The 13,003-nt window shown below is 39.8% G+C and overlaps 1 protein-coding gene across 2 annotated transcripts in view; it reads right to left on the reverse strand.

Annotated features, from left to right (window-relative positions):
• Positions 1-876: 876 nt before the first annotated feature.
• LOC130917751 (remodeling and spacing factor 1-like) overlaps positions 877-13,003 on the reverse strand; it is a 57,434-nt gene continuing 45,307 nt past the window's right edge. For both annotated transcript variants that reach the window (XM_057839418.1, XM_057839417.1), the window contains exons 18-19: positions 12,783-12,968; positions 877-2,444 (exon numbers count right to left, since the gene is read on the reverse strand). In XM_057839418.1, coding sequence (XP_057695401.1) covers positions 1,894-2,444; positions 12,783-12,968 — 737 coding nt within the window. In that variant the 3' untranslated portion in view covers positions 877-1,893. The remainder of the gene's footprint in view (positions 2,445-12,782; positions 12,969-13,003) is intronic.

Genomic DNA, 13,003 nt, shown 5'->3' on the forward strand with positions numbered 1-13,003 from the left:
AAAGAGTTTGACATTGTTGCTTCTCTCCCAAGGAGTGGCAGTCCACCAAAGATGACGCCAAGAGTTCAGCGCAGAATACCCAGAGAGGTAATAAAGAACCCTAGAGTGTCTGCTAATGACTTACAGAAATCACTGGCACTGTCCAATATCACTGTGCACACATCAACTATGGCCAAGAATGGTGTTCATGGGAGGACTCCACGGAGGAAGCCACTGCTGTCTAAAAAAAAACATTGTTGCTCGTTTAAATGTTCACAAAAAGGCACTTGGACACTCCACAGAAGTTTTGGCAAAATATTTTGTAGACTGACGAAACCGAAGTTAAATTGTTTGGGAGTAACACACAACGTCATGTGTGGAGGAAAAATGGAACAGCACACCAACATCAACACCTCATCCCCAATGTGAAGCATGGTGGAGGGAGCATCATGATTTGGGGCTGTTTTGCTATCTCAGGGCCTGGACAACTTGCAATCATTAATGGAGAATTCAAAAGTTTATCAGGATGTTTTGCAGGAAAACCTGAGGCCATCCGTCAGACAGTTGAAGCTAAAAAGAGGATGGATGCTACAACAAGAGAATGATCCAAAATACAGAAGTAAATCTACTTAAAATGGTTTCCAGAGAACAAAACCCCATTGAGATGTTGTGGCATGACCTAAAGGCAGCGATTCATGCCAGACATCCCAGGAATCTGATTGAACTAGTACAGTTTTGTAGAGAATAATAGGCCAAGATTAGTCCTGGTCGATGGTGCCAGACTGATCTACAGCTACAGGAAGTGTCTGGTTGAAGTTATTGCTGCCAAAGGGGGGGGGGGGGGGGGGGTATGTAGCATAAAATATTACATGTGATGGTTCACTTATTTTTTTCCCCCCCTTCTGTCATTGTTTGCATACTATCCTTGTTAAAATATGAAAATCTTATGTTTGGCTGGTTTTAGTTAAAAGCAGAGTTTATTTCATTTGTGTGATTTTGACAAAGATTAGATCCCATTTGATGGTGATTTTATGAAGAAATGTGAGAAATTCCAAAAGGTTCAGATACTTTTTTCATACCACTGTATTTATAGATAAAATGTTCATCCAAATGATTAAACTTAAAAACAAAACAAAAAAAAGCAATTATTGGATAAAAATTGCATGGTGATGCTTTGCTCTTATGGTCACCTCCTGTTAACTTTCGGGGCAATTATGGCTCACCTGTTGATTCTGGTTCACTTCCTGTTAAAATTGGCTTATTTACTTGTCATTCCCTGTTGATTTTGGGGTATTCGTGGGCCACTTTCTACAGTTTAAGGTTCAATTCCTGGTCACTTCCTGTCATTTTTGGGGAATTTTCGTGTCACTTCCTATTGATATTTTGGTAAATACCATGACTACAACTTTACTCTTTTTAATTTCAAACTATTTAACTCATTGGCTGCCATTTTGTTGATATTAACCTTGGTGTGAATACATCAATTATACATGTAATTTACTCATTGGCTACCACTGACAACACTCGATGTCCAGTCCATTTTGAATGGGAAGGCTGTAAGCGATCGTCTAGCACCGCCAAAGGCAGGGCAACATGTTCATAGTTCAAATGAATTTGACGTATATCACTGTCAATGGCAGTGAATGAGTGCTCTATAAAGGGTTCAGACATCTTTTCCCCTTGACTTTGATAAAATGTACCAAAAATATCCAAATCCTAAGCATATTTTACACTGTACATGTTTGTTTTTACACTTTTATTCTGATAACCGCTTGAGATAAAATTATTTTCTCGAATAAGGTATGAATTTCTTAACCTTCTAATTAACTGGTGTTGCATTTAGGGACCACATGCATGTTTTTGCCAAAAAGTTTGAGAACCGCCAGTCTAGCAGAACTAGCGCCAAAGAAGGGATCATGAGCGCGGACTGTTGTGGGCAGAGTTTAACGAGTCCGACTTGGCCTCTCCCTCCTCGTCCTCCGTGCGCGTGGGGCCGTTGAGTTTGTCCCGCCCGACCTCGCCAGTGTCGCTCTCGTCCCGAGCGTCGCTCTCGTCTTTCGTCTCCTCCGACTCCTCTTGCTCGTCCTCGTCCGAATCGATGCGGTTGAGTCTTTTCCGGAGCGGTCGGTCCTCTTCGGAGGAAGATTCCGATTCTTGGGACTCGTCTGTGGAAGGCCTTCGCTTTTTCAGCATCTGAGCTAGCCGCTTCCGCCGCCGTTGGGACAACATCTCCCGCCGCTTCCCTCGGCCCATCTTCGTCGGGTCGTCCTCCTCTCCCTCCGACTTCCGGACTCTCCTCCTTTCGTCCTCATCTTTCTCCGAAGGTTGCCGTCTGTGTCGTTTCCCTCCCGCCCGCTCGTCTTCTTCCTCTTCTTCGTCACGTCGCCTTCGCTTCTCTCGCTTCCGCTTTCTCTGATCGCCTTGATCCTCCTCCTCCTCTTCCGAGTCCCGTGAAGAAGGTGACACTGGAATAAAAAAAGTTTGCTTTTAGGGCTGCAAATTAATTTTCATAATTGACTCATCGAACGATTCATTCAACGATTAATCGGATAAATGTCACTTTTTTTCAATTACTTTAAATTACTAATTCGAAGTTGTTTCAGGCATGTTGAAAGTAACAAGACAAAATGGATGACTATAGTGCCGTTCAAAGGTTTGGGGTCACTTAGAAATTTCCTCCATTTTGAAAGAAAAGCAGTTTTTTTTCAATGGAAAGACCAGTAAACTAATCAGAAAAACACTATACCAGAGGCCACGGAACCGCGGACCTCGGTCCGGTTCCGGACCCCCAAGCCGTCTGGACCGGATCTCAAGCTGTCCGGACTAATACACGTTTGCAACAACAAAAATCATTTTTTTTCTATAGGTTTGCAGAGCGGAGATGGGCAACAAACAAAAACCTTAGCGGTGACGCGCGTGAGCCAGCCAATGGGAGTGAAGCATTTGAAAGTTATTTTTAGTAGGGATGCACGATGTCCATTTTTTGAAACCGATACCAATAAATTCCTGTTCCTCAAAGCCGATACCAATACAATAACCGATAATTATATATATAATTTTTAAATGAATATTCATCTGAATTTTTGAACACCTGTAGGTCAAAAATACTAGTGGTGGATTTGAATATTGTGCTTTGTCAGCAGAGAAAACATTCGGTGCAACAGGAAAGGAGACTTTTGTAGTCTTAGTCCATGAAACAACTTTCTTAACCTGGCAATTACAAGACAGCAAAGCTATCAATAACCACGAGGCCTCTCAAGAACTTGTAAACATAACACTGTAAAATGCAAACATTTGCTAATTGCCATAGTAAAGTTTATCACTTAGTGATGGAAAAATACGGCCTCTAGAACAGTAACAAAACTTTGCATACTGGCAAAACAGGAGTTGAAACAAACGCACACATCCCAATCCACCGACACTGTGCCAAAATTAATATTAATAGGCCCGATAATATATGTTGTTATTGGATTTATTGGGATGACGTCATAATTCCTAATATCGGACCGATAATTATCGGACCGATAATTATCGTGCACCTCTAATTTTTAGAACAGCATGTCTCACACTCGCTTTCCAGACTCCGCGGAGTGACAGCCAAAAACTGAGCCGAATGAAGTTGGAGGAAGAGGCGAAAAGGTACGGCAAATGGCGTAGTCAAAACTACGCGAAATTGATGCAGAAAACAGTGTTTAAGGAGGAGTAGACCAACACATTTTTGTTCATTTTACCTGGCGGCAGCACAAGACCGCTATCCTCATCTGTTCAGAGACGGTGTTCTGCCAAAATCTGCTATATCGGCGAAACATAAAATTAGTCGAATTTGACTTCCAAAGCACTACCGTGCGCGCTAAACTTGTTTTGTTTGGATGCGTACAGGCAGAACGTACAAAAAAATGCCTTAAGAAAATACTTAAATGCAGTTATACCAAATAAGGACGGTTCAAATACGCTACGTAACTAATGTGGTCAACTGCTTCAACGCTAACACAAAAAACCACAATGGTTAAAAGTATGAGAGGGTAATACATGCAAAAAGTATTTTTCAGGCAATGAAAAGGTTCTAAAAAACTAAATAAAAACAAAAATATTGAATACTTGCCGCTTCTTACCGATGTGCGCATGCGTGCGGATGCTTGCGCAAGCGCGCTGAGCGTTGTGTAGACGTTTCGCCGCTGTAGAAAGGAATGGCCAAACAACGGAAGCGCTTGTAAAAAGCAGCCATTTGAAAAGGCACTATGAAACGAAGCACGGTTCCAAGTTTCCAAATGAACTCTGCCATCTGTTCTCAAAAAATAGCGGAATTAAGGGCTCAATATGATCGCTTTATTATTTATTATTAATTAATTATTATTAGGGCTGTCAAAATTATTGCGTTAACTAAATTTTTTTAAAATTAATCACGTTAAAATATTTGACGCAATTAACGCACTAGGCCCGCTCAGACAGATTTAAATGTCAGTACAGTGAAAGGCCAGCTTGTTAATTGTGTTTTATGGAGTTTTTCCGCCCTCTGCTGGCGCTTGGGTGTGACTTGCATATGTTATGTGGCCCTCTGCTGGCGATTCAGTGCAGCTGATTATTTGGGTTTCGGCGCGCTTTTCTGACGTGATTATATGTCGACGCGAACTCACACTAATAGACAGTGCTATTCAGACCAGCTAACGTCCGCATCCAGTATTCAGTGGCAGTTCTCATAGCCCCATCACACTGTTTGTGTCTAATACATGCATCGCTTGTGAGTTATATTCCTCCTTTGTTTATATTCATGAGCATTAGATAGTTATTGATTATGTGTATTTGAATTTGTTCACATATATGGTGAAATGCAGTTACAGTGTTAGATGCTTGTGAGCTAATTGGCTAGTGCTACTGCTCAGATGGACACGTGTGTGTACATTTTATGTTATTTTGTGATTTATGCAAGTTATACATTCCCTTGCTATTTTCAGTTTTACAAAAATACAAGAAACGTGCTCCTGTCAAAAAGAGATGACTTCAGTAAAGCCCATGCAACTTTGCCACACAGTCTGATTTCTTTTTGGAACTTAGTTCGCTATCTGTCAATTTGTGTACTCACACACATTGAGGACAGAATAGGGCTACTAGTTTATTTTTTGATTGAAAATTTTACAAATTTTATTAAAACGAAAACATTAAGAGGCGTTTTAATATAACATTTCTATAACTTGTACTAATATTCATCTTTTAAGAACTACAAGTCTTTCTATCCATGGATCACTTTAACAGAATGTTAATAATGTTAATGCCATCTTGTTGATTTATTGTTATAATAAACAAATACAGTCCTTATGTACCGTATGTTGAATGTATATATCCATCTTGTTTTATCTTTCCATTCCAACAATAATTTACAGAAAAATATGGCATATTTTATACATGGTTTTAATTGCGATTAATTGCGATTAATTACGATTAATTAATTTTTAAGCTGTAATTAACTCGATTAAAAATTTTAATCGTTTGACAGCCCTAATTATTATTAAATATTATTTATTCCTTATATTTATTTTTTATATTTTATTTACATTTTTGAATGTTGTAATTATCAGCATGGCCACGTAAAGATACGTTTGTATTTTTTGGAAAAAAAGAAGCATTAAAAATATTTCCGGACCCGAGATTGTTGTAATTTTTTAATTTCGGACCCAGAGGATTTTTAATTCATGACCCTTGCACTATACATTATTAATGTGGTAAATGACTATTCTAGCTGGAAACGTCCGGTTTCATCAATATCTACGTAGTTTATTAAAGAGACCCATTTACACCAAGCAACACTCCAGTGTTCTAATGGTACATTGTGCTTGCAAGTTGCTTTAGCAGGATAATAGATGTTTAGAAAACCTTGTGCAATGATGTTGGCCCAGCTCAAAACAGTTTAGGTGGTTAGAGAAGCTATAAAACTTATCTTCCTTGGAGCTAGTAGGATATCTGGCGCATCACCTTTGTGGGTTTGATTAAACTCTCAAAATGGCCAGAAAAAGACAACTTTCACATGAAACTCGACAATCTGTTCTTAGAAATGAAGGTTATACCATAAGAGGAATTGCCAAGAAATTGAAGATTTCCTTTAACGCTGTGTACCACTCCCTTCAGAGAGCAGCACAAATGCAATCTAACCAGAGTAGAAAGAGAAGCTGGAGACCCTGCTGCACAACCGAGCAAGAAGACAAGTACATAAGTGTCTCTAGTTTGAAAAATAGATCCTCGCAGGTCCTCATCTAGCAGCTTCATTAAATAGTACCCATAAAACTCCAGCGTCAATGTCGACAGTAGGGCTACAGCCATCGAATATTTTAGTGATCAAGTAATCGACTGAAAATTCTATCGATTAATCGGATAAAACAAATATATTTTTAGGTGAAGAGCAATTATAAATCAGGCATGAAAATGGGTCAGGGGTTAAAAAGGTGAGAAGGGTGTGGAGGAAATATGTTCCAGTACACTGTACACCCCAACAAAATATTGAGCTCTGTCGACCCACACTGTGTTTCAGCAGGGCCGTGCAGAGACCGGTGGAGGGGCGGGTGCTCGTAGATCAAAAGAAGCACATGAACAAGTATTTAATACACCTTAAAACAACATAACTTCAATTTTAACCAGCTTTAGATAATAATTGGCTGCGACTGTGACATACTTTAAATGGGAGGGGGCAACAGTGAATAGAAATCAAAACTGTCATCAACACTTTCTGGCTGTGACTCAGTCAGTCTGCCTCTTTTCTTCCTTCAACCTCTGCATCAAAACTTCCTTCCTCAACTTGTTCACCTGAGAACAAACCACATCAGATGGTCACTGAGCCACCAACAGCACAGTTTTCTCAAAACTATTATTTCATTATTGTCCATACTTAACAACTCTAGCACCTAATGATTAATAAAGCAATGACATAAAATCTTATAGTAAAATAACATTGCAATTGTGTTTATAATTGTATTTAATACCCGACTATCCTTGCAAACCTGTTCTTACCAGGTCTGCTATTCACCCAGCTGATGAGGTATCTACTGCCTTTAGCAGCCTCATCCAACTCCTTTTTTTATCCCTCAATCTCCTTTCCCTACGAGGAATGTCTATGTAATGAAATATAAATATTTAAAAAAACAAAAAAACAGACTCCCCGGTGGCTTTTGGTTTTAAAGCTTTCTTAATTTCTTTCTCTCTCAATAACGATGGAGGTAGATTTGTGTTTTTATTATTCAATCAAAAAACAAAGTTACTTCTATCAAAAACAAAGTTGCTTCAATCAAAATACAGTATATACTTTTAATCCCAAAAAAGTCACTTCAATAAAAAAAAATTGTTTTTGATTGCAAAAATAAATTTGAGACAAAAAAAGCATTTGAAACCTATTTTTCTTGATTGAAACAAATTTTTCCATTGAAGTAATGTTGTTTTGCGTTTGGGCCACATTTTGGCTAGGACATTTGTGTCTTTATTATTCAATCAAGTAAGTTGCTTCAAACAAAAAAATATATATAAAAAGAAAAACTTTGCACATGTGTCAATCACCGTTTAACAAAGCCTGAGAGGGTTTGAGTAGACTCACTATGAAGCATTTAATAAAGCCAAGCATTTTCTTACTAGTTTATTCTTGTTTAAAAAATAATTCGGTGGGGCAGTAACATGTTTAAAACATCATAATTCTTACATTTTGAAGTGCTTGAAAACCATGTATAAATGATACTTTGATGAAAAAAGTGAAAAAAACATGTCTTATATATATGTATCTTTTTTCCAATGTAAAATCTGAATAAATACATTGAACACGCACAAAAAAATGGGGGGGGGGGGGGGGGGGGGGCGCTTCTTCGCGGTTTTCACTTATTGCGGCGGGTTCTGGTCCCCATTAACCGCGAAAAACGAGGGATCCATGTATGTCTGAAAAGCTTTAAGAAGCAAGAGTCATTCCCACCACTCGCCGGGCCGGTGTTGTGCCGACACCGGCCGTCAGCTCAAGTCCCAGCTGAAAATAACGCGTCTCAGGTGGACGACGGGAGCGATACGAGGCGCCCCAGTCAAGCGGCTCACTTCACCGCAGTCCTCCATCCGAGAGCATGCCGCTTAATTTGACTCAACAGTGTGTTTCTTCATTTATATTACCGCTAAATACACAAGCTTGACGCCAATTTAACGGGAGCTATTTTTTTTCTCATGGGAGATTTGGCTAGCTCTGGCAGTGTTCAACGCAAGCTGCAACAAATGGCAGTAACTTTTTTATATCGCAAAATGTGAAAACGATTGAAACTACTACTCACCAAATTCAATCTGCTGGCAAATACAGGCAAGTGTGTATGCTGCGCTCTGGTCTGCCCCGGAGTGGATAAGGCCTGCTTTCTCTTTTCGCAGCTTTGCAATGCAACCAAAGGCTCTCCGAGCACTCCATGTTAACGTAAGGAGTGCGCGCGTTTGGAATAATGGAACGCAGCTTGGGCCGATGATTGGTTCTCGTCAGCGAAAAATCTAGAAGGATTTGCTGACTGTCCAAGTGTCCCTTTTTCAAAGAACCGATTTCTTAAGTGCTCAGTTTACGTACTAAGTTAATCACATGATGATAATAATAATAATAATAATTAAATAAAACCTACCGACCCCCCCCCAAAAGAATTTCTCCTCGGATCTACGCAATTCACGTAGGTCGCCCTTTTTGACTTCAAAACGGCGAGTTTCGCCGAAAGGTGAGAGATTTTCATGCCTGATAAATATACATGAGAAAACAAGCCATTTAATCTAATCTTGAACCATTTTCAGTCAATCAATGTCTTTATTTTCGATGTATATTGTTGAAAACAGCCAACAATTGCATCTCAGATGTAACTAGAATATCCATCCATCCATCCATCCATTAAAAGAAATAAATAAATAAAAAGACTAATTCACTGCTTTTACTCAAAAAACTTTTGCTCTTATAAAATATATATATATATTTCTTACCTAAAAATGGCGTTACGCTTGATAACACACATCACTTAAAAGTTAGTTTTAAAAGTTAGTTCGTTTTCTCACGTGTTTCAATTGAATTTCTATTTGTGTCAAGCCATTTTTAAGTTTCTAGTTAAGTCTTAAGTTAGTCTAAACTGTCCTGATAGGATTTTGAGTTTTTGCGGTGTTCAAAATAAATGTATGATACCTGCTGTATTGGAGCACATTAGGGACCAGTGCTACTTGGTGTTTTATCCAGCAATGACTACTGAGCTAAAATTGATAGTTAGCATTATTAAGTTTTTATTTTACACCCTCGTCACTCCACAACGCTATGTTATGTTAAAGCCTGTATGTAAGACACGTTAGTCACGCATCGACAGTGGTCATAATTAAAAGAAACCTAGCCCTCCGCAGGGCTAACGTTTCGTGAGCTAGTGACAGTAATGTTAATCTTATTTATTAGCGCTTAGCGCTCTACTGCTTTAAGATGGCGGCTGTTTACTAACGCCGCTGACTCTTGTCATTTCGCATCTAATTCAACATACATGTGATCTCTATGAGACGCATCAGATGCTACCTGCTACCAACGTAGTATCGTGCGGGCTAGTATTTAGCAACTTCGGCATCGCTTGTTGCAGCTGTTGGCTGCACTGTTTTTTTTTTGTGGTTTTTTTTTTTTGCTTCTTCCTCTACGCACGTGACATCAGCGCGTTGTCCCGCATTAAAAGTAGTCCGAGCAAAACGTGATGCTTAGAGCTGTCAAAATAAACGATTACTCGAGGTGAATAAAATTACTCGGATCAGTTTTTAAACTCGAGTTACTCAAGTTGCTCGAGTATTCGTTTCAGCTCTAGTCGACAGTGAAGAGATGACTACGGGATGCTGGTTTTCAGTGCAGCGTGGCAAAGGAAAAAGCTTTATCTGAGACTGGATAATAAAATGAAACAATTAATATGGGCAAAAGACTAGACTAGAGAAGTGTGGGCGAATGGTATCCAGAAGAGGGAAGGTGATCTCAACTAAAGGAGCTGAACTACCTGAAGGCAACATAACAGATGTGCAGGACAGCTACAAATACCTGGGGATCCCACAGGCAAATGGAAACCATGAGGAAGCAACTAGGAGGTCTGCCACGACCAAATACTTACAGAGGGTGAGGCAGGTCCTCAAGAGTCAGCTGAATGGCAAGAATAAGATCTAGGCCATTAACAGCTATGCCCTACCAGTAATCAGATACCGCTGCCGGCACCGTATCATGGCCGCTGGAGGAGATACAGGCTACCGACATTAAGAAAAGGAAGCTCCTTACAATGCACGGAGGGTTTCATCCTTAGTCCAGCATCCTGAGGCTCTTCACAAAGCGGAAAGAGGGAGGCCGAGGACGAGTGAGCATCAGGGCCACAATCCAGGAGCAAACTACATCCCTCTTTCAGTCTTTTCAAGACTGAAAAAGCACTTTCTGCTCTTGCATGCGTCTTTAAAAGAAACTGCTATATTTTAAGCCAAAAGAACTGTTGTGTTTGATAGAACAATATGTCTATATGCTGCCATAGCAGATTCATGGCGCATGAAGCCCCTGAACTATTTTTAATTTGTCCCTTTTACCCTGGAAACCCCCGTTTACAGAAGTCGCGCAACCGCTTTGTTTCAGCCAAACCATAAAAAAAGGTAAGTAATTACATTCATTAATCAAAATGTCATTTTTATCTTAGAATCATTAATTGATGTCTAATATTTCGCACACACACACAAAAAAAAAGGCTTTAAAAAAATTATTCACTCGCACATTTATATATGGCGGAAAACACAGATAAGACTGAAAAAGCAGTTTTCCCCTCTTTAAAAGAAACTGCTGTATTTTAAGCCAAAATATCTGTTGTGTTTGATAGAACAATAGTTCTATATGCTGCCATAGCAGATTCATGGCGCATTAAGCCCCCGAACTATTTTTAATTTGTCCGTTTTACCCTGAAAACCCCCGTTTACAGACATCACGCAACCGCTTTTGTTTCAACGCAGTCATAAAACAAAGGTATTTAATCATATTTATTATTCAAAACGGCTTTCTATCCGTGGATCCCTCTCACAGAAAGAATGTTAATAATGTAAATGCCATCTTGAGGATATATTGTCATAATAAGCAAATACACTACTTATGTACTGTATGTTGCATGTATATATTCGTCCGAGTTTTATTCATTTTTTTCTTAATGAATTGCCAAAATGTATATGATCGGGAAAAATTATCGGGAATGATTGGAATTGAATCGGGAGCAAAAAAAAGCAATCGGATCAGGAAATATCGGGATCGGCAGATACTCAAACTAAAACGATCGGAATCGGATCGGGAGCAAAAAAACATGATCGGAACAACCCTAGTATATACTGTTTAATTGCAAATCAGTATTATGGTGATCATATTAAATATTCATTTTCCTGTGCACAGATGAGGTAAATATCGCTGCCATGAAGCCTCCATAGATTGACAGTTCTCTCCCCCATGCACTGCCGTGACGTGTCCAATGCTCAGCTTTTGCTTGCCTACGACTAGCGAAAGAGTTTTATACTACTGTAAATTTGATAGTATGTCGTCATATGCAGTCCCGAGTCTGTTGAGAAAAGTAGTAAACTAAACCATGCTCGCTAGGTTTGCGTGGTGTTTTTGTCTGTTTGAGCAAGATATGATTGGCTCCACCTTAACAAATATGTGACAAAGTCATTTCATTTCATTTTTTGACTCGTTCACTGCGTGACTGGCAAGTCTAGTGAGCAACAAGCTCGGTCAGAAGCCGGAGGACCGAGTAAGTGAACGGGAAGTGACATAACTCAATCTTGCCCCCTGCATGCACGCTGGCTGCTTATTGGCCACATGTGGAAGTGAGTGACAGACGCCCTGATTCTGTTTCCGCTCCCTCCCCTGCCCGCGATGGGGCTGGCGTCTGATTGGTCGTGTGCGATGTCAGAAGACGCTGCCGCTTGCTCAACGCCCTCCCACGCAGCTAACAAGCCCCAACTTCATAGAACGAATCAGTGCAGAAGGTGATTAGTTTGGTCTCATTCACCCAAACAATTCGTTCAAAAAGAACGAATCGTTCATGACCGATACAACACTAGAGGAGGACAGTGGAGATGTATTCTTGAGCCAGTTCACAGATGCGCACCCCACGCTTATATTTTTCTATAATTTGCAACTCTATTTAAAAGTTAAGCATATCCTTTTTCTTTGTTTCACCACCTGTACCAACTTTTTGAAACCTTTGGTGTTAATTTCTCACACAAGAAAATCCACCGCGCGTTCGTCTGCGGTGCTGTCATGTCGTCATATTTCGAGCATGTCGTCGGATGTAGAAACAAATGGCTAGTCAAAATTTTACGTCGGATGTCGAAAAGATCGTGTGTCGAAATGATCGTATGTTGAGGTACCACTGTATATTTTTAAAATATTTTTTGAAGGCTGAAATTATAAATGATGAATGAATCTACTATCCATTTATTTTCCATATTTTCCAATTCTTTTAATTTTTGTCATTTCTTTATTTTTAATAAATTTTTCAATTTTTTTTTCCTTCACATTTTTAGCTGTATTTTTTAAATTCATTTTCTATTGTGTCATTATCATTATCAACTTAATGTACTTTGGTCTTCTCTCAATGCTTTTTGATGTATATTTGTTCACTCATTTGCTGCCATTGACGGCAATTGACGTCCAATCCATTAGACCTGGGAGGGCTGGCAGCGGATGAACATTGGACAAACAAATTTCAACACAGCGTGCTGACACCTGATTAGACATCTATCAACATCAATGGCGCTGAAACATTCACCGCTAGTTGAAAAAAAAAAAGCCCACTCACGATCGCTGTAGTCGCTGGAAAGCCGTTCCTTTCGCGGCCGTCCGCACGGTTTGACTTCTTTCTTTTTACCGGACGTTCGCGAATTGTCGGAAGACTCGGAAGCCTCGCGGTAGTTGACCTGCTGCCGCTGGCCGCGTCTCAGCCCGCCGCGCTTTTTGTCCGACATGTCACTGTACTGATCAGAGTCTGACGGAGGAAAAAACGTGAGAGAGTTAGATGGG

Source organism: Corythoichthys intestinalis, chromosome 6 (genome assembly GCF_030265065.1).
Source record: "Corythoichthys intestinalis isolate RoL2023-P3 chromosome 6, ASM3026506v1, whole genome shotgun sequence".
NCBI lineage: Eukaryota > Metazoa > Chordata > Actinopteri > Syngnathiformes > Syngnathidae > Corythoichthys > Corythoichthys intestinalis.